Source organism: Enoplosus armatus, chromosome 4 (assembly GCF_043641665.1).
Source record: "Enoplosus armatus isolate fEnoArm2 chromosome 4, fEnoArm2.hap1, whole genome shotgun sequence".
Lineage (NCBI taxonomy): Eukaryota > Metazoa > Chordata > Actinopteri > Centrarchiformes > Enoplosidae > Enoplosus > Enoplosus armatus.
Window position 1 is genome coordinate 20,231,851 of NC_092183.1, and position 20,402 is coordinate 20,252,252.

At 45.0% G+C, this 20,402-nt stretch overlaps 1 protein-coding gene across 1 annotated transcript in view; it reads right to left on the bottom strand.

Annotated features, from left to right (window-relative positions):
- Window positions 1-20,402, bottom strand: part of hmcn2 (hemicentin 2) — a 41,869-nt gene that overhangs the window by 8,096 nt on the left and 13,371 nt on the right. The window contains exons 20-60 of the mRNA XM_070903757.1: window positions 19,877-19,989; window positions 18,373-18,532; window positions 18,042-18,201; window positions 15,311-15,438; window positions 14,862-15,113; window positions 13,824-13,907; window positions 11,730-11,921; window positions 11,510-11,640; window positions 11,209-11,353; window positions 10,863-10,989; window positions 10,598-10,755; window positions 10,009-10,287; window positions 9,780-9,922; window positions 8,896-9,046; window positions 8,478-8,693; window positions 8,258-8,371; window positions 7,974-8,161; window positions 7,792-7,888; window positions 7,460-7,621; window positions 7,219-7,332; window positions 6,821-7,017; window positions 6,377-6,458; window positions 6,163-6,294; window positions 5,931-6,074; window positions 5,659-5,818; window positions 5,015-5,139; window positions 4,746-4,929; window positions 4,562-4,659; window positions 4,190-4,468; window positions 3,898-4,088; window positions 3,432-3,513; window positions 2,576-2,712; window positions 2,334-2,475; window positions 2,098-2,242; window positions 1,828-1,955; window positions 1,510-1,666; window positions 1,296-1,417; window positions 1,043-1,207; window positions 790-897; window positions 568-702; window positions 152-286 (exon numbers count right to left, since the gene is read on the bottom strand). Coding sequence (XP_070759858.1) covers window positions 152-286; window positions 568-702; window positions 790-897; window positions 1,043-1,207; window positions 1,296-1,417; window positions 1,510-1,666; window positions 1,828-1,955; window positions 2,098-2,242; window positions 2,334-2,475; window positions 2,576-2,712; window positions 3,432-3,513; window positions 3,898-4,088; window positions 4,190-4,468; window positions 4,562-4,659; window positions 4,746-4,929; window positions 5,015-5,139; window positions 5,659-5,818; window positions 5,931-6,074; window positions 6,163-6,294; window positions 6,377-6,458; window positions 6,821-7,017; window positions 7,219-7,332; window positions 7,460-7,621; window positions 7,792-7,888; window positions 7,974-8,161; window positions 8,258-8,371; window positions 8,478-8,693; window positions 8,896-9,046; window positions 9,780-9,922; window positions 10,009-10,287; window positions 10,598-10,755; window positions 10,863-10,989; window positions 11,209-11,353; window positions 11,510-11,640; window positions 11,730-11,921; window positions 13,824-13,907; window positions 14,862-15,113; window positions 15,311-15,438; window positions 18,042-18,201; window positions 18,373-18,532; window positions 19,877-19,989 — 6,162 coding nt within the window. The remainder of the gene's footprint in view (window positions 1-151; window positions 287-567; window positions 703-789; window positions 898-1,042; window positions 1,208-1,295; window positions 1,418-1,509; window positions 1,667-1,827; window positions 1,956-2,097; window positions 2,243-2,333; window positions 2,476-2,575; window positions 2,713-3,431; window positions 3,514-3,897; window positions 4,089-4,189; window positions 4,469-4,561; window positions 4,660-4,745; window positions 4,930-5,014; window positions 5,140-5,658; window positions 5,819-5,930; window positions 6,075-6,162; window positions 6,295-6,376; window positions 6,459-6,820; window positions 7,018-7,218; window positions 7,333-7,459; window positions 7,622-7,791; window positions 7,889-7,973; window positions 8,162-8,257; window positions 8,372-8,477; window positions 8,694-8,895; window positions 9,047-9,779; window positions 9,923-10,008; window positions 10,288-10,597; window positions 10,756-10,862; window positions 10,990-11,208; window positions 11,354-11,509; window positions 11,641-11,729; window positions 11,922-13,823; window positions 13,908-14,861; window positions 15,114-15,310; window positions 15,439-18,041; window positions 18,202-18,372; window positions 18,533-19,876; window positions 19,990-20,402) is intronic.

Below are 20,402 nucleotides of genomic sequence, written 5' to 3' on the forward strand. Positions count from 1 at the left end.
CAAATTATCATTTATAAATGTCCAAAATAGTTTTTTTTTTAGGAATTAGTAGTAACCGGTTGCATACTGTGACACACAGTTTGACTCCGAGGAATAAACACAGAGAAAAAAACATTTTCTTCCCCTCTGCGAGATCAAAAGTCCACGTTACCTTGAAGGACCAGTTTGGTCCTGCCCACAGCTACGCCAGCTTCATTCTTTGCCAGGCACTGGTAGGTCCCCGCATCGCCAAGCGTGACACGAGAAAACTTCAGAGCTCCATTTGAGAGCACGTCAAGCCTGTGACCTGTAATCAGACAATTAAGTCACATCACATGAGCGTGAAAATCAGACCATGTCCCATGATTTCCAGTCAGACCTACGGGGTCTGACAGAGCCGACCGAATGGCAAAACTGCTGTCTGTAAAACATGTTGAATGTATTAAGGATTTTCTAACAGAACAAAGTCATGGGCCTCATTAACTCTAGTGAATGTTAATATTGAATGTGACAGATAGCAAATGTCCATGTAAGCACCACTGGCAGCATCTACTGTACAGTACCATGTGTTCACCATCATACCATTACCTGCTGCTATGGGAACTCCCTCTCTTTGCCACCTGATGGACGGTCTGGGGAAGCCTTGAGCCTCACAGGGCAGAATGGTCCCATGATGCAACACCACCTGCACTTCCTCTGCCATAGGCCTGATCTCTGGGGGCTCTAAGTACATGGGAGAACAAATTTGTTTATGTGTTTACATGTTTTAGCATGCGCGTTCCAACGGGTAGTATTTTCACAGCAGCCCACCTTGCACAGTGAGAGAGATGTGTTTGTGAGCCACTCCAGCTGGGTTGCGGGCTGAGCATGTGTACCTGCCAGCATGGCTTGGCACGGCAGCAGTTATCTCCAGCACTCCTGCATTTAAAAGAGTACAAAGACATAAAGTTTAATGAGCAAAAATACATTCCCTTTCCTGTGGCATTATATCCAGTAGACCATGATGTATAATAATATAAAGTGCAGTAAAACTACTACAGTTCCTGTAGACATATTGTCTTACCAGTGGGAAGGACACGATAACTTCCTCCTCTGGCGCCAAGTTTGGCTCCACCCTTGGTCCAGGTGACAGTGGGCTGAGGGCGTCCTTGTACGTGACAGGGCAACACCACAGGAGACATTTTCACAGCAGTGACGGTCGTGACATCGTCTTCAATAGATGGTGGAACTGAAAGTGCAAACAGCAAATTCATCAATTCAACCATCTCAAGTGACTCTCTACTGTCTGCTTATTGTACAAAACTCAAAAACAATACCCTGCAGGATGACCTCAATGACCCTGCGCTCCTCCCCAACATCATTGACAGAAGTGCACTCAAAGTAACCTTCATCCTCATTGGATGGTGACAAAAGAACCAGGGACCCAGAGGACATCAACCTGGACAAAACAGCACACTTTGGGTCAGCTTTTAAGTTTTTATGGCTATGTGATTTGTTATGTATGCATAGTGGAGTCCAGCCATAGCTTACCTGTATGCACCAGGCTGCTGACTGATGTCAAGTGGAGTGCCATTCCTCTTCCAGGATACTTTGGGTGGGGGTATACCTGTAGTCTCACAGCTCAGCACAGCTCTAATCCCTGTGGTTACTGTCACGTTAAATGGACCCGGACTGATTGAAGGACCCACTGACAGACAGAGACAGAACAGATGTCCCAAAAAGTATTTAAACGTCACAATTGCACTTTAACTAACCAGAGCCGACACAGGGACCTATGTGTGATCAAAACTGCCATCACTCAGCCCACGATTCATAAAGTAACTCTTTTTATTTCTTTGCTATATTTACCAAACACTCGTAGATCCAGTCCCCGGTGGTCTGAGCCAGCCTGGTTAGACACTGTGCAGTAGTAGCGACCAGCATCACTCCGTTGAACCCCATGTACACGCAAGGAGCCCTCTGATAATAGTGTGTACCTGAAACAAATACATAATTAAATGATGAATGAATGGATAGACACACCACAGCGTGTAGCGTGTAGTCTGTATTTTCGCTATCACGTGGGAAAAGTCAAATATAACAAGGACAGATTGTGCAAAACAAAAAGTTTGGACCAACTTTTTGTTCTCTTGAGTTACGGGGAAGCCATCTTTCCTCCACATGACTGTAGTTGAAGAGTCACCTTCAACTTCACATGGTAAAACTGCATCCTGGCCAACATGCGCGGTCACCACTGAACTGCTCTCCTTTATTACTGGTGGTACTAGAGAAATAAAAAGTGACATATCCATGTATTATGTAGAACTATTTCAAAAGTGTATTTAAATCAGCTCATTATCGACAGGCCTGCTTACAGAGAATCTCCACGGTGAAAAACAGATTGGTGCTTCCAGCCATGTTGGTGACCAAACAGCTGTATTGGCCACTGTCCTCAGGCCTGACTTCCTGTATCTCCAGGTACTGACCCCCTGCCAGCCGCTGGATACGACCACCCAGCTGAGGGGAGGAAAAAGGGACAGCGTGTGAGTCAGAGGAGATGGCTTTTAGTTCAATAACTGTTTTGTTTTTTGCTTTTTTTTTTTTTCAAACTATGTACCTGCAGTTTGGCCTCATCCTTGTACCACTCTATATCGGGAGCAGGGTCACCGTCAGCCAGGCACTCCAAGGTCAGATGTCCATTAACTGGCACTGTCAGTGTCCTCACATCACCAGAGCCGAGGAGGGTTGGCGGGACTGAAACACAACCACTAATTATTTGGAGATTAAGTGATGGGCCTCACTGAGGTTAAATAGTGTGACAAAAACTTCCTATGTGCCTAAAGTGCTGCATTTAAACAAAGAAGAGCTAAGTAAAGACACGTGGCCATGTGGAACAGATAAACTCAGAAGGTAGATCAGCGGCCAGACAAAAAAAACAACGTTTTAAAGAAGGATGTGCTTTAAGAATGTGTGTTTCACCACACATAATTCACACAGTTTCATAAGTCAGGAGGATAACATCATGAATTTGGCAATTTTACTTAAGCATTAATCTCAGCAGTTTAAGGTCTCAATAGAGTTGTGTATTATCATATTTATAGTGGCATTTTATTCTAGCATGAACAAATAAATAGAAGAAATGGTGAAGAGGGATAAGATGCTGCACATTGTATGATAAATCAAAGCTGTCTGTGTCATCAATAAAAACACATATGTGAATGTGCCCTTATACTGGATATACATCATATTGCGTGCATACACAATATAAACGCTCTGCATGACCGCAGCTGGAAAATGCGAAAGCCAGACCGAGTCTGTTTTTACTTTTGTGCAAACACTGATTTTTACTCCTGAATGTACCCAGAGCTTTGTTCACCAAGTCCCAAGTGCAAGTAAGAGAGGAAGTTGAGAGAGAGCGGGGACACGATATATTTCTGCCAAGTTGAACAATAGGCAAGGACAGCGTGTGTCACCTTGGACTCGGACCCAGTGGTTCTTTCCATCCTCTCCAGCTAGGCTGCTGGCCAAGCAGGTGTAGAGGCCTGCATCCTCGACCTTTAAAGAGACGACATTAATCAGCTTGAGTGCTTCTTGCATGACAATGCTGTATTCGCCTGGAGTGATGCCTTTAACTTTTTTATATGATATACGTTTAGCTTCATGTGATGTACTTTAGTTTTTTTTTTTTTATGAAAAGACTGGACATGTTAGCGCTGCAACAGACCTATTAAGTGTTTTTTTTTTCTAATGAGATGGACTTCTTTTCCACAAATCTCAGCAAACTGCATTCTCCTTGGATGTTTGGACAATTACACTATTATAGGCTTATTCTAAATAGCACATGCTAACAGCTACCGCACACTTGTTTTTATGATAAAATCTTGACCACTGCAGCTTTAACTTTGCAGTATTATCTGATACAGTCCGTTTGTAATGTACCTGAACTTTGCTAATCCTGACAAAGTGTCCATCCTGCTGAACAATGTCAGTTCCTTCCAAGGAGCGACCATCCTTGAGCCAGCTGAGGGTGGGAGGTGGGACTCCCACAGCTGAGCACTCCAGCTCCAGCGGACTGTTTACTGCTATGGTCAACTCTTCTGGAGAGCTGGAGCTGGACATCTTTGGAGGCTCTGGATAGGAAAGAAGAGTGTTTTGGCTCAGCTGTTCAAGAAGTTTACATTGTAACTTTAACTTTGAAATAAATCACATAAACCGATTGTTTTGGGATTACCGAGCACAGTGAGGTTGAAGCTCTTCGTGCTGCTCCCAGCCTGGTTACTGGCCACACAGCTGTAGAGGCCTGCGTCAGAAGGCGCCACATCAGGCAGCTGCAGCCGTGTCTCCTGTCCATCCAGCAGCAGGTTGCGGTGAAGGGACAGCGGCTGGCCGTCCTTCATCCAAGTCAGTGTCGGAGGGGGAACGCCGCGCGCTTCACAGGTTAGCGTCACCAAGGATCCCCTGACTACCGTGACTGGCTCCACTGGTTCAACGTGATCCACACCGGGGGGCACTGCGGACCATACACACACACATACACCTGTATGAAACCCTGCTACATATCGGTTCAAGGGGAAAATCAGTAGGTGGTGCGTTATGACTGTACCTTGGACCTGGACATCATAGCTGAGCTCGGCAAGACCGGCTCGGCTGCGTGCCACGCATGTGTAGACTCCAGAGTCAGACAGCTGCACAGGAGAAATCCTGTTTTCATAAAGAAAGGGAACACTTAGCACTACCTCGCTTCACCACGATCACGTTTGCATTCAGCTTTCTCTATCTAAACTGACCTCAGCACAGAGTCACCAGATATGAGGCGTGTACGAGGAGAGAGAAGCAGAGGATGTCCGTTCTTCAGCCAGCTGATCTGAGGTGGAGGGTTTCCTGCTGCCTGACACTCCAGAGTCACAACACTGTCCTGTGTGACCTGCACCTCTCTGGGGACGGTGGTCTCACCAGAGATAGATGGTGGGACTGTGACAAGTCAAGTCAAATGAAAATAAATCACTCAGAAACTTTAGCACTGACACAGGTACACAAAGGAAATGTTCAAACTGACCTAGAACAAAGAGGGTGTAGATTTTGCTCTCCTGTCCAGCTGGGCTGAAGGCCAAACAAGTGTATGTCCCAGAATCCTCAGGACTCAGTCTCAGTAATGTTAGCGTGCTGCCATCAGGGGTCACGCTGCCGGGTTATAAATACACATTTAACAAATTAACAAATATATTCTCAATTTTTCCTCTTTAACCAGCATTCATTATTTGTCCATCCCACCTCTGAACCTCAGTATTACTTTCCCATCATCTTTATCATCATCGTCCCACGATTTTCTCACAGTCAAGCACACACACACACACACACACACACAGGCATTTGCTTTCTGGCTTATGCAGTTGCAATGACCACATAAGCTGCTGAACAGCTGTAAAACAGCTGTTCTTACTGTTCCCCATGATGAAATTAGGCAAGGGACTATAAACGACTCCATTTGTCTGTCCACACCTCCCCCTGTCGTTGACGATGATGGATGATTAATATTCTATTTTCCAAACCTTTAGGGAGTGGCGTTCATTGATTCTTGTGCTGCTTGTAAAACTAATTGAGCAGCTTTACATGTGTTAGGTAAAAGGTATCATTATTAGTACTATGAGATATTATTCAGTGTGCATTCACAGCAGTAAATAGGGAATGTCAGTGACTTACGCGATGTGACGGGTGTCTGATCCGTCTAAAGTCACTCCGTCTTTCAGCCAGCTGAGGCGTGGTGTGGGGATTCCAGTTGCTCTGCACTCCAGGGTCAGCTCTTCTCCCATGGGTGCACTCACATCAGATGGGTGTTCAGAGTCCAGGATGGTAGGCGATACTGAGTAGAACAAAGATTACTGCTAAATGCCACTGAAAATCATTATTTCATAGTATAAGTATAATTTCTAGGGATGAGTCTCATTTGGCTCAGATTTCCAGTTTCTCTTTACCCTGCACTGTGAGCGTGTAGTCTTTCTGTGTTTGTCCCTCGCTGTTCTTGGACACACAGGTGTACGTCCCAGCATGAGACAGAGTGAGAGGCCCCAGCTCCAGCCTGTTCCCTCGAACGGACCACTGCCACTGCAGACTGCTCTCTGGACAGCAAACACATTCACTTACAATAGCTTTCACACATGACAGATACATACTATTCCAGTTACCCTATCACTGCCTCCCTCTTACCAATAGGAGTTCCATCCTTGAGCCAGGTGATGCTAGGCACAGGGACCCCTGAGGCCTCGCACAGCAGGGCCACATGAGAGCCGAGGGTGTAGTTTAGGGACTCCCAAAGAGGCCCGTCCAGGACAGGTGGAACTGTGGAAATGTATTTGTAGAATAAAACCACTCCATTTTGTTTTAAAGTGTTACTTTGAGAACATAGCACAGGTTTTCTCACCATGAACTGTCAGTCTGAATGTCCTGTCCACCTGTCCAGCCACATTAGATACTTTACAGGTGTAGATGCCACCATCTGCCATCTAGGAACCAAAAAAAGAGGTCACTGTGGTGAGGAAGGGTGTATTTTGAGCAAAGGCTGTAGGCAAAGAAGGGACTTGGCTCCTCCCTGCTATGCTTGCTGGCGCTCGTGTTCTGAATCAGGTAAATTAACTTCAGTTCAAATACAGCCGGTCAAAGAAAGGGCGAGTGCTGCATCTTGTCACATATGCAGCCATTTTCCAGTCTCTGTATTTTTTGAAATGAATGTGTGAAAATGAAATATGTATGCTGCTAGACATTTAATATATTAGAGTGTAAAGCCACTTTGAGTCCTTAAAATACTTGTTGTTGATGAGTTCTTGAGAACTTGATGAGTTGTTCGCAGCCTCAAACATGTCCTGACCTGAACTCCTACGACCTCCAGCTTGTGACGATCTATCTTCAGGCTGTTCCCTGCAGCCAGCTGCAGCCCATTCTTGTACCATGTGACCTCAGGCTCAGGAACACCATGGGCTTCGCATCTCAAGGTGACCGAGGAGCCAACTTGCGGGGTGACCAAGTCTGACTCAGCATCTAGACGAGGCTTCAGGGTGGGCAGGACTGATGGTTTGCACACACACACAGAGAGGGCATGATCTCAGTTTGATTCATTCAGATCTGGCATGATTCACTCCTGAACTATCTTGAGTCACAGCTGGCCTGGGGTAAACAGATTATTTTTTTGCCGAGACAATGTTTAGAGATTTGATCATCTGTATATGTAGCTGAGTTGTGCAGATGGGTCACCATGTGTTTGCTCACCATAAACACTGAGGAGAATACTCTTCTGGTCCTGGCCTGCTGAGTTGGTGGCAGTGCATACATATTGCCCTGCATCTTCCAGTCTCGCCCGGGGCAACTGCAACATCTGGCCACCTATGATATATATATATATATATAAAATTATATGAAATGTAATATCTGTGCCATTATTAGATTCAAACAAAGGAAATGCTGCTGACATAAGAATCATTTAGGTATTTTGGGGTGGCCGAGCTCTGACCTGGCAGAATGTGGACGCCGGTGCTGAAGTGGAGGACCTGCCCGTCTCTGGTCCAGGTGATCTCAGGAGGAGGGTATGCTTGGACGTCACACAGCAGTGACACCATGTGGCCCTCGATCACGCTAACCTCCTCCTCCTTGTGGCCAGTTATTCTAGGAGGCACTGTAAGAGAAAACAACAGTTGTGTTGTACAGGGGGTGAGTCAGCACATCTGTCATCATATAAGAACATCTAATAACATCCATTATAAAATACCTCAAAGACATGTATGACTACATGAGAAATATACAGAGGTAGTGGTAAAGCCCTTTTTAAAGTTATGGACTTCTTACCTTGCACTGTCAGACTGAAGAGCCTCTCAACTGTGCCAACCTTGTTCTCAGCTACACACAAATACCCAGCCATGTCTGAAACCTGGACACTGAGGAGCTGAAAGATGGGATTGAAGTGTTACTCCTAAATAAAAACATGTCACAGTTGGATCTGTTTGATCTAAAGGTCAACAATGACTGACCTGGAGTTGAGTCCCATCCTCACTGATGTGGTGCTGTGAGTCTTTGTGCACCGGCTGCCCATCTCTCAGCCAGGAGATGACTGGAGCAGGGTGCCCGGTCGCATCACAGTGGAGGACCACAGTGCTGTTGACCACTGCTCCCATTTCCTCCATAAACTCCTCTGATGCTCCCATGATCACAGGAGGGACTGAAACGCAACAGACATCCACGTCAGAAATGTATTTCCAAATACGTTTTCTACACATTAGAATAACAACAAAATTACGTAATAGTACTTGCTTACCTAGGATCTCCAGTTCAAAGTGCATGTGGTCCTCTCCAGCCTCATTAACAGCCTGACATGTATACTTTCCAGCATCTTCTTTCTGCACTCGGGCGATTTGGAGCACCTGTCCACCTGAAAGGACAAACCCATTCATACAACAGCAGCTTCATCCATTAATCTACATGACTACCACACCACTGGCTTATCTGAGATCACACAGGAAGGAGTTTCCTCTGACCTGGAAGTAGCACCACTCCATTGGCAGAGGTGAGTTTTCGCCCATCCTTGTACCAGCTGAGCTTGGGTGGGGGGATGGCATTACTCTCACAGGATAGGCTGATTGGATGGCCCAGGACCACCTCCTGCTTCTCCACCATATCATCTTTATCATCATCCGCGTGTCCCTGACCCCAGGCTGCCTCTCTGTTAGTCACCCGGTGAAAGACCGGAGGAACTAGCAAGACAAGAGCATGTTTCTGTCAGGTCACTTCCTATTCATTCAAGAAGATCTTTTTTTACTCTTTAATGATATCAAATCCAAAAAATAAATCTTGACCAAATGGTATGTTAAAAGAACTTGGCATTTCAATTTGAAGTGAACACAAGATATCCAATCATGATACTGAGGAGAAATACACAGATTTAACCCAACACACCCTGAATGGTGACACGAAAGTCTCTCTTGTCCTCTCCTGCAGAGTTGGTCACCACACAGGTGTACAGCCCCTCATGGGACAGCATGGCATTCTCTATGAGGAGGAGGTGGCCACTCTCCTGAATGCCGGCATGGAGGTTTCCAGTCAGCAACTAAAGACACAGGAAAATACACCAGATGATGTAGTTTAGGTGAAATATTGCTCCTTGCAATCTGTGGAGACTCTATTTCACTATTTCATTAAAAGAGAACTCCACTGATTTTACACATCTAAGTTTGTTTACAGGTCTTGGTGAATATAACTGCTTGTGTGATAAATCAAGTGTGTCAAAACATACGCTTCTAGCATAACACACCCGAATCTCTGACTGAACTGTTGGCGGTATAGTTGCATTGTGGGTAATGTAGGAGCCAGGTTTTTTTTTTGACAAGCAAGAAGAATGCAGGGAATGAAAAAGACGCATCAATTTTTGTCCAAAACAAAACAATACCTCCATCCCTATTTTGAAAAAATAATGTTATATGAAGTCCACCTAATCCTCATACATTTTCTGCTGCTCCCTATTGGAGGCCTTACAGAACATGCACACAAGCACACACGCAAGAAATTAAGCTGCACATGAAAATACTGGAGGCCAAGGGAAAAACACAGCAGTATTGTCATGTAAGTCATGATATTTAATCACTGGATTCTTTTTCTGTGTGTCTTTGCTATAATTAACTGGCTTACTCATCGCACAAAATCTGGAGAGTGGAGGTGGCTTGTGCAAGAGGACGTCAATTCTGTTGAGGTTGTTGCAGTTCGTACTGGTTGCCAGTAGAGGCTGAACTTGTTCCATTAAAATGTTTGTGGTAGTACATAGCTTGTAAGGACGACACACCAACCTGTCCATCTTTGAACCAATGAACCTTGGGCTCAGGGAAACCTTTGGTCAGGCAGGAGAGAGTTAAACTCCCATTGATCCGTACTTTCTCTTCCTGACCACCAAACGTTAAGGATGTTGAGTCACCCTCTATCTGTGGTGGAACTGCAGAGAGGGAAAAAAAAACAGATGTATCATTAAGAGTTCTGTCTCTGGCACTTTCATTTGCAAGTGGTGTAGATGTCTCTTACCCAGAACACTCAGAGAATACTGTTTAATGGCGGTGCCAGCTGGATTTGTGGCCCTGCAGGTGTAGAGGCCAGTGCTTTCTCCCTGTGCTGAGCCCAGTCGCAGCGCCTGTCCACCACGGGTGTAAGTCAACTGGGGACTGGACACGATGGGCTGGTTGTCCTTTAACCAGGTGATACTGGGTGTGGGTGAGCCCTCAACATCACAGGGGAGGACTGTGGGGAAACCGAGCACCACAGACACGTCTGAGGTCTCACTGGGGCCCTTGATGGTGGGGGGAGCTGGAGCGAAAGACAGACAATACACTAACGTTTAACAGCCAGTAAGACTTTTACTGGCCCGTAGCACAGAGTGAATAGATCCTCAGGGGATTGACCCCTTTTGTGCAGGAGACCCTCTAAAACTGAAATGCAGTACTTTGGGCAATTACAGCACATGCTCTTTAGGTGACACAGAAATCCCAACAGCACTTTTGTATAATTACTTTTAATGGATTTTTTCTTTTCTTTCCCTTAATTTTTTTGTGCTGAAAGAAAATAGATGATAGTATGAGCTGACTTCAGGCCAGTGTGGTTGTGAGAGAGTAGAGACCTTGCACTGTAAGACTGAACTGGCGCATCTGAGTTCCTGCGTTGTTACTGGCCAGACACTGGTAAATCCCCTGGTCCCTCAGTCTTACTGACTTCACCTTCAGCACCTGGCCATCTTCCAGAAACTCCACATGGGGGTCTCCGTCACGGGACAGAACCCTGGAGAGAGGAAGGAATGGTGAGTCAAATCAATACTACAGTATGGGCGCTGCATCCTGTGTGTGGTGCTGAATGTCACATCAGTAAACTGTTTGAGTGAGGCTTACTCTCCATCGCGACTCCATTCTACTCTGGGCGCTGGCCGTCCGCTAACTCGACACTGAAAGTCCACCTCCTGGCCCAGTACCACAGTTAACTCCTGCAGTCGGGATGTTCCTGAGATCACTGGCGGAGCTGTAACCGTGTACACGCACACACCAGAAATACACTGGTTACATCACACAGTTTTGAGTATTTATGAGATGAAATTAAATGTTAAGTGAGTGAGAATCAAAGTTTAATTAAACAGTTTAAGTTCTTTGGGTGATTTGGACGGCTATTCAAGGAAGTTTTAAGTCCGCTCTATTCTTCTATATACTAAATGCCAGTGTGACAGCTGGTTTAGGAGCTCACCTTGCACTACAATGTGATATTCTCTCTGGGCCTCTCCAGCTGAGTTTTGAGCTGTGCAGGCAAATCTTCCTGCATGTTCTGGCTGAACTCTGTAGATTCTCAGCAGCCTGTTCCCATTCTGCAGGTACACCCCAGGACTGTCCACCTGGACGTACAGAAATCAGTTTAGTGCATCATGAGTGTTTAATTGTAATCAGAACAAAGACCACTTGGTGGCATCGTACAGCTAGACATCAACAAGATATATTAACATGCAGTTTTACATTTACTGTAAATGGGAATTCAAGGTGAAAAAACTCACAAGATGCCCATCTTTAGTCCAGGTGATTGTTGGGGAGGGGATCCCAAAGGCATCGCAGCCCAGAGTGAGAGGCTGCTTCAAGGTGACCGTGAGGTTCAGTGGACTGCCATCCTCCTGAATCTCTGGGGGAACTGAAGAAGATTTGTGTTCACACTATATATCAAATCAGTTTAAGGTATTTTGTTAGGAGGGATAAAAATACAGGTTACTGAATTCTCACCATTTACTTTCAGCCTAGTCTTTCTCTCCACAGAGCCTGCCTCGTTGGTTGCCACACACTTGAAGTCCCCGCTGTGGCTGGCAGACGATGCGCTAATTACAAGAGCGCCATCCCTCGCCACAGAAAACTCTGATTGTTCTGGGTGTATCTCCAGGCCATTCTTGAACCAGCGTACCTTGGGACGAGGTGAACCTGCAGGTGCAGGGACAAGAAAAGCATTGTGAGTGAGTATAAACTGAGCTTTATTGATCACGCCTGACAGAAAGAAAAGTTACTTCCATCTCTCTGCTTCTCTACAGGAGAATTTAATGGGCAGGCAGCCCAGACTAGAAAAAGCCAGCTCTACATTTATCTGTTGGACAGCGGGACAGCAGGGGAGACCATGCCAAAATGGTTAGAGTCCTTGTAGCCTGCAAGCTTAAGATTTCAAGGTCAGAGTCACATAAAAAAAGTAAGACTCAGTATGCTGGAGAAATGAAAGATGCATGATTTAAAATACGAGCAACAAGATTTATTACCAAACTGAGGTGAGAGTCTTGAGCAGTAAGAACAGGAGTGGTTGAACAAGCAGTTCAAAGGCACTGGTGTGTACATTCAGGAGCCTGAAACAGGTGTGCTCTGTGGATTACTGGGTGGAAAAGAGCTGGAAATGGTCAAGAGGAGAAAGGTGGAATGGGGGGAAAGGAAGGGTGGAAAGGTGGAGTGTTTTGTACCCAGAACAACAGACGCCCAGGACGAGGACAAACCAGCGAGTCGCAGCGAAAGAGCAGTGCAGCGGAGTGATCCAAATGCCACGGCTCTGTCTATTTACAGAGGTGTCACATATACAAACGCCACAGATGAGGAAGGGAAATCAAACACAGCAGCCTTCCTCAATCCAAAAAATACTAAATACAGGACATGCAGCATAAAGCAAAGGTGATGTTATCGCCTGTTACCTCTATGAACACATGTTTATACTTAAGGAGCCCTGAAGAAAATTCATTATCTCATTGCTGAGAGGAAATGCATACAGATGTTCTGTTTTAGATGTTAACAGATCTCATTAGTAGACTTTGAATTTATTTGCTGGAGCTGGCGAAGTCGAGATTATCTCTTCCATGTGTTTCTCAAATAATTACCTCTATCAAATGAAATGCGCTTGTTGGTGAATTAATAACACCCTTCTGGCAGAAACTGTGCTTCATCTCCCTCATACAGATAGATCTCAAGAGAACAATGAGGGGATCCTTGTTTCCTGCAGCCGGCTGCCTCTCAAGGGTGTCAAGAGCACAGAGCATTTCTGTGTGAGCCCTCTGAGACCTGGCACAGTCTGCCCGCCTGCCTGCCTGCCTGCCTGCCTGCCGGTATGACTTGGATGGAACAAGGGCTAGTGTGGCTTCATCTTCCTCTTCCTCTTCCTGTGCTTCACGTTGCACCTCAGACATCTCTGTCCTTCATCTGCCAGCAGCAGCCTGTAATTAGGATTCCTCTCCCAGCAGGCCCCGACGCTGAGGAAAGCAGATGTGGCTCACTGAGGCAGCAGGCAGACTGATGTTCCAGCTGTTGCTCCACATTAGACACAGTCCTCACCTTCACTCACCGAGCTGGTTACCATGGCACAGGTCCACACAAACAATACCTGTTTGCACGGGCTGTCAGAGGGTTAAGTATCCATCAGTACATCCGCAGACATACACACACACACACACATAATGTGTTTTGATAAAATAGCAAGCTCCCCACATCCCTTCAGGATGCTACCTTGTTCGTGCAGAGATGTTAAAATATATAGACAATAGCGTGTCTCTGGGTGCTGCGATAAAAGGAAGCTCTGCCTTTTAACATGGCAAGGATCTTTTTTTAAAGGTTTGACAACTAAAAGTCTACGGTGATGGCGAAACATTCCTTTGATGGTGCACAAATACACGTATCTGTCCTACATTTATAGTGGAATTTTCTCTTGTGTCATAAAAACAAGCTAAAAGGCGCATCCATTTTAGGCTCTAAAAACTTCACACCCTGCAAATTCTGTCTCTTCTGAACACCAAACCTGTGATTGCCCTATTATTTTCAGTCTATCTAAGGCTGACTCATCTGTGAATCGTTTTGTACCTTCAGCAGGGCAAGGGATGATGACTTTGCTGTTTGCTACTTTCTCCATGATGGCATCTCCAGGTTCTGCAAAGGATGGGGCCTCTGTGAGGACAGAAAAAACATGTTATGTGCTGGTTCAAAGTGCAAGGGCAGTTGATACAGTGAACGCTGTCAGATTTATTAACAAAAGTTCTCGTGTAGGTAAGTACGTAAGTGAGAAGAAGCCTTCAGGGCACCTGAGGGACTGCTGTGGGTGTAAGATTTGAGACATCTCACAGGTGCAGTACCTACATCAACCTCTAACACCCACAGCCAGGCTGACCTCTATATTTAATCAGGCAGTCTCACTGAGATCCAGATCTCTTTTTCAGATGAGAAAACAAACCAGCAAACAAGAACAACATGGCTGCAGCCAGACAGCCAACAACCAAGTGGCAAAGAGAATTAATAAAAATAATTACATGAGTCATAAAAAACATCAGATGGTAAGGCTTTAAAATCTCCAGGGGGAATGAAAAAATCTAACTTGAGTGCAGATTTCAGTTCATTCCATTTGAACGGTGCATTCGAGTCCTCTAGGGTTTGTACATACACATGTACTTGGTCTTATCTGCATTTAGGGGTGGGAATATCAGGACAGTATCAAAGGCAGATTTGGAATGGAACCAGTGGCATATAAATATATATTTACTTAAAAGTGGGCATTGAGAACTGATTAGAAAATATAATATTATGTATGTCTAATGTAAATAGTAATGGACTAAGAATAAACTCCTGCGGCTCCCCATTGCTAATAGCAAGAAGGCTTGATTCAGCTCAAGTAGCCACACGTTCTCAACTTCCACAAGTTGATAGAGGCTTAAAGGACTGCTTAAGGGGCCAGTATACTTCGCTAGTGCTTGTCAGCCAGCTTTTCACTCCGCTCCGAGGGTGGCCATTCAGAGCAATTTTTAATCATATTTTACAATGTAAGCATGATTCACAATACACAGAGAGAGAATTTCTGCTTATTCTGTGTACAAACAGGGTTTGAAGACCTGAACAGCAGATATTCACCAAGAATTTCCAGCTTGATCTCCAAGGTCTCCTGTCCAGCGCTGTTCTTGGCCACACACTGGTAAGTGCCTTGGTCAGCGAGGCTGACCTGTTGGATCCTGAGGGGCGTAGTGTTCTTGACCCCAACAGGAAGTCCATTGTGAAACCAACTGACCTCAGGGCTGGGTTCTCCCTGGACCACACATGGCAGAGTCACTGTTTGGCCAATCAGGGCTTTCAGGAGGGAGGGTGCTGGCTGAATTCTGGGCTTAGCTGAAGACAAAAACAAACATCCTAAATGTAAATGTCACCACATCTGTTACACACCTATTAATTTACACATCTGACATATTTTACACATGTTAGAAGTGACTTATTTACAGGGGGTCAATCTATCAATATGACAGCATTTTGAAAAGTTTTAAGATTTCTAAGAAGTTCAACTTCCTAATGAAGCCCCACAGACTTACCTTGAATGTGTAAATTGTAGCTTAGGGACACATTGCCTGCTGGGTTTTCTGCAGTGCAGGTGTACAGTTTACTATCAATCAGACGCACATCAGTGATCCTCAGAGAGCCTGAAGGCAAAACGGTGAACCTGGGGAGTGGTTAGGGGTCAAGGGCAAAGAGATGGAGAAAACACAACACTTTATGAGTCACTGAAGATCTACAGCCGCTGTGTTTTGGGAGAAGAGGTGTTCCTGTTTTCAAGCAATATTTTCCTCTAGTGTCCTATTTATACTGTGGAGCATTTAAACATCTATATGAGCACATAAATAGTCAAGTATTTATACTGGCTGGCCGGTGTTTATAGCACCGGGCAGCCAGTACTACTATATATTCCGGTATGTCACCAATGTATATTTTGATATCACCCTTGATAGTTGTGTGTCTGTGAGGACAAATTTCAAGATGCAGTTTTGCTTCTGTTACTATTATTAGAGGAAGATGAGCTGATGAAAACAGTTCCTGTAAACAGATTCAGACAGTGAATTCCCAGTACAGCCACTGCCAGAGGCTCAGTGATGAAGTGGTTCATTAGTGTGTAAAATAATTAGATAATGTGCACATATTTTGAGCAATTTGTCAAAAGAATGGGTCATAAATACGACATTGTCCATTGTATTATGTGTGCTGAGCTCTAAATACAAAACAAAGCATGAGAGAAAGTGACAGCAATACAGCGTTGAAATACAATGTAAAGCTGTTGATGGAGTTTTTGTCTATGTGCTGTTTGGTTGCATTAAAGAAGAATGGATCTGTGATGGATGAAAGTTATGAACAACAACGCACTAAGTGGAGTCTGGACGTCAGCCAGGGCCCAGTAATCTCCTTAGTGAGTTGTTAATTTCACAATTACCATTGTCCAGGGTAATTATAGTGTAAAAGGGTAGCCAGAGTTTGACCTGATGACATCGCCATGGGAAAGGTCATAGGCTCACAAAAATCAATGCATTTCTTCCTGTTGGAAACAGTAATGTGCGCAGCAGCTATTGTGTGTTTATCACCAAGGGGTCAGGGAATACAGATCATTTGAAAAGCAAAATGTTGGCCTGATGGTGGCGCTAGATGGAAGGTCATGCAGGTCTCCATTATCAATATGTTTCGTCCTCCTTGGAACAACCATGTGGAAAGCAAAGTTTACACCAAACCAGCCATTTCTTTTATAGATGTTTGTCATAGACCAACAAGTGGACAGATGGAGGCAATCACATACACTAACCTCCACTCCAAAAACAGTCTTTGTAGCAAAAACAAAAGCAGCAGTTAAATGTAGGTTAAAAGTACATAAATGTAGGTCAGCGACTTTAAAGGGGTGTGCGGTAACCTGAATTGCACCAGAAGCTATCCAGCTGTGTAAATGCATAATATGCAGAAATGTAAACACACCTCTGCGATTTATCTTAGATAAGTGTGTCTGCTAGGCAACTGAATTATAACAATAACACGTTCATGAATGAGCTTGAAGCACAAAGAGCTCTTTATTTGAGCTGCACATATGGTCTGATGTCGCACCCCCCACCTCCTCAAACAGCCTTAGGAGAGGCAGCAACATCTTAACATAGGAACCAAATGACTGCCTCTGCAGTGGTCAATCTGTGCTCAGACTGCAGCAATGCCACAATGAAGACTGACACAAGCTCAAGACCACAAGACATGAGCCACCCCCCCTCGCCCATCCATCAATCCCCACATTGGTGTCAAGTCATCTGTGTACACAGTCTGACAATTGGGACAAATTGGCCTCATCAGGATTAGCTTTAGAGTGAACAAATCCACCGACTCAGTGTTCAATAGCTCTGCGTCTTGTCCCACCCCCTTCTGTCTTTTTGCTCGTACTAGCCTATCACATGGCTATGGCAGACATCTTACCGCCCACTGATTGAAGTTATTGCAACAATCAGCACCCCCTGGTCATTTCCTCTGACCCACAGAGTGCATCTGGAGAGAACGAATCTCGCTCTTTCACAGCGTGCTCGTTTCCGCAGGTCCTGCGCATGCAAAGCATGGGCTCATGTGGGGGTTGTTCACAGAGATGTGTTATTCTCATCAGACAGGACTAGTAAAGAGTCAGCATGTTGTTTTACTGCTGAAGCACCCCAGGGAATCCGAACATCAGGCAGACAGGGCTTGTATCTCTTCCTCTGTCAGTTCGTTTTCCTCCCTTCTTCCTGGCACCCCCCCACTCCACCTCCCCTCTTTTCTTCTTCCTGGCCCCACACAATTCATACTGTATCTGAGTCACCGCAGCTTTCAACCCTCATGCAACTGTCATTCTTCTATCTACCCAAAACCAATCGGTCTGGTGCCTGGCCCGGAGAGTCTGTCTGTCATCTATCCAGTCTGTGTCCCGAGTCAGCCAGCATGTCTGCACCCAGAGTGACCACACATGAAAGCCGGGAATCAGCGAACCATGTGGGACCAGATGTTCCTCCTCAGTTTAGCCAACGAGTGAAGCCCCCACACAGCTTTCCGGCCGACTGCTGCTGCCTCTGCCTCGCCACTCTTCAAAAGGCATCACTAAATGAACTCCAAACATTAGCAGCAGCTTTGAATGGCTGCCAGCTTCAGTCAGAGTCCCTTGTAAAAGCTGAGTCAGAGGTGAGGTATGGTGAGGTATGGTGAGAACTTTTGTCTTTTGTTACATGAACAACTAATTTTACTGCATCGTTGCCAGAGTGAGGTAAGACTTCCTCTTACCCAGCTGTGACAGGGGGGATGGGATGCCCATTTCTGCTCCATGTGACTAGTGGAGAAGGAGTCCCCTGGGCCTCACATGGGAGAACAACCTCTGTCCCCACCTCTGCAGCCATCTTCACCGTGTTGTCATGGCCACTCACACCCATTATCTTAGGCATGGCTGGAGAAGAGGGAGAGAAGTTGTAAGAACAACATGTAGGCTCTTTGTTCAACCTGCCTCGTATCTCTAAACAGGAAGTCACTCAGTCAAACATCATACAGTCTGTTCAGCCTTTGTTAAATCAAACATTGCTATGTTTAGGTGACTGTGGTCAAACATGCATTGGCTTACCGTTGACACTGAGCTGGATCTCTCGGCTAGCGTAGCCCACAGGACTGGTGGCAGTGCAGATGTAGATGCCTGCATCGTCAGTGGTGGGGTGGGGGATGTGGAGGTATCCATCAGGGTCAGACTGAAGAGAGGAGCGGCCCCTGGGCAGAGGCTGCCTCCCCTGGAGGAACAGCAGGCATGAGACCAGACAGAATATACTGTAGATAAAAGATGTCCGCACAACAGCGCCGGGACGCTAAGCTTAGTTTAAGGTTTACGGCCCAAACTTTGATGTCTAATGCTATTACAGAGCGCCCCTTTAACTCACTCTCTATCCCCAGTACGTGCACACAAGAATGCAGCCTGCTGCATGCGCACTTGCTTTGAACATAAAATTGCTTTTACAGATTCACTTTTATCTGACAAGAAAAGAAATTTACTTCACTCTAGAGTACTACTCTGAAAATGTTTTGGAGAAAGCAAGGAAGAAAGATTGGGCTCAGTCCAACAATATGTAGGAAACAACAGCATGTTGACCTTACTCTGTAATGCTGACTATGTAATGGTGTGGGGTGCTTACTCTGGCATGATTTGCATCCGTTTATTTCTTCATGGGAAAGGTCAAATCACTGCTTTTACTGACTGCAGTGGCTCAATCTATTACATGCTCCATTTGATAGAACAACTGTTTGCAGAAAAGTCATTAGATTGTGCTTTAAATAATCTATCATCATACATATTATAGTCAGTGTCACAGCAACAAGGCAGAGGTATAGTACACATGTAGGGATAATGTCTGATGATAAGGTCCATGCTTTGCATTCTGGGTGAGTAAAGCGTGCCGGCTTCGCATCAGTTCACCCTGGCTGCGTGTGACCTTTGAGGTTTTCTCGTCATGATATGATTCTTTTTTTTACTCAAGTGTTGTATTGAAAGGTGCTGCGAGAAAGGTTTTTAATAGATTCCGAAGGTACAATGAAATCCTGTGTGATTTCTCACTGTCAAGGAACAAAGTGGTAAAGTTGCCATGGTTACCTCCTTCCTGGTCAGGTTAATCAAATCTTGATTGCAAACTGTTATTGTTGGAGGTGTTTTTAGAGTCTTCTGACAAATCAGAGAAAAGGGCCAGAAGAGATTAATAGAAAAAAAAAAGATTTAAATTTGATGAAGATAACTACTATTATCATCACTATCATAATGCTAGTGCTGATTACATTAATAGCCCGCTGATGACTGATTTGGCTCAAAATTGCGCACACACATTAAGACAAATATAGATCCCCATCACCAGGACTGAATATTAATCTTTTGTTTGAATGTAACCTGCTTGATATAGCTATTATTTCAGCAATTATTTACAAAGTCTTAATGATGATTCATTTTAAAATGAATGAATGCCAATGATCCTCACTAGATAATGTTGTGGGAATAAGAACAAGCCAATTAGTCATGCGTGGTCTTATGGGATGCAGCCAAAGCAAATCATTAAGAAAAGTGGATTTCGACCGCGAGTGTGACATCCTACCTTGGACCAGACAATATTTGGCTTGGGAACTCCGCTGGCCTCGCATGACAGTGTGATGGCTACGCCCTCGTTGGCTATGTAGTGATACGGCCCAGCATTGATCTCAGGGGGCACTGTGGAAGAAGTAGGTCATAAAACACAGCTGTCTGACTGGCCGTGAAGAAGCGGACCACGGCATTATCACTGGCCTTAGCCAGCCGGCAGTATCAGCGCCCGAGGCATTTCTTCATTACGAACCGATGATGAACCGTAATCTGCCCTGTCTGTCATTACGAACAAAATGAGCCTTTCATCATAGCATGCAGTAAATGAACCCTTTCACTATGATGACAGCAGGTGGTCAAGTCATTGGTATACTGTGGTTTTCCAAGCTGAGTCGGCACATTGTTGCACTGACTGTCCAAACCTGTCAGTGTCTCTAGCATTGAGAAACTGTATTCAGGGATGTGTACTTAAAAAATAGCTTGACATTTTGGGAAATAGGCAAACAGCAATTTCTGGTTTGTATTGGAACTATTTCTTGACT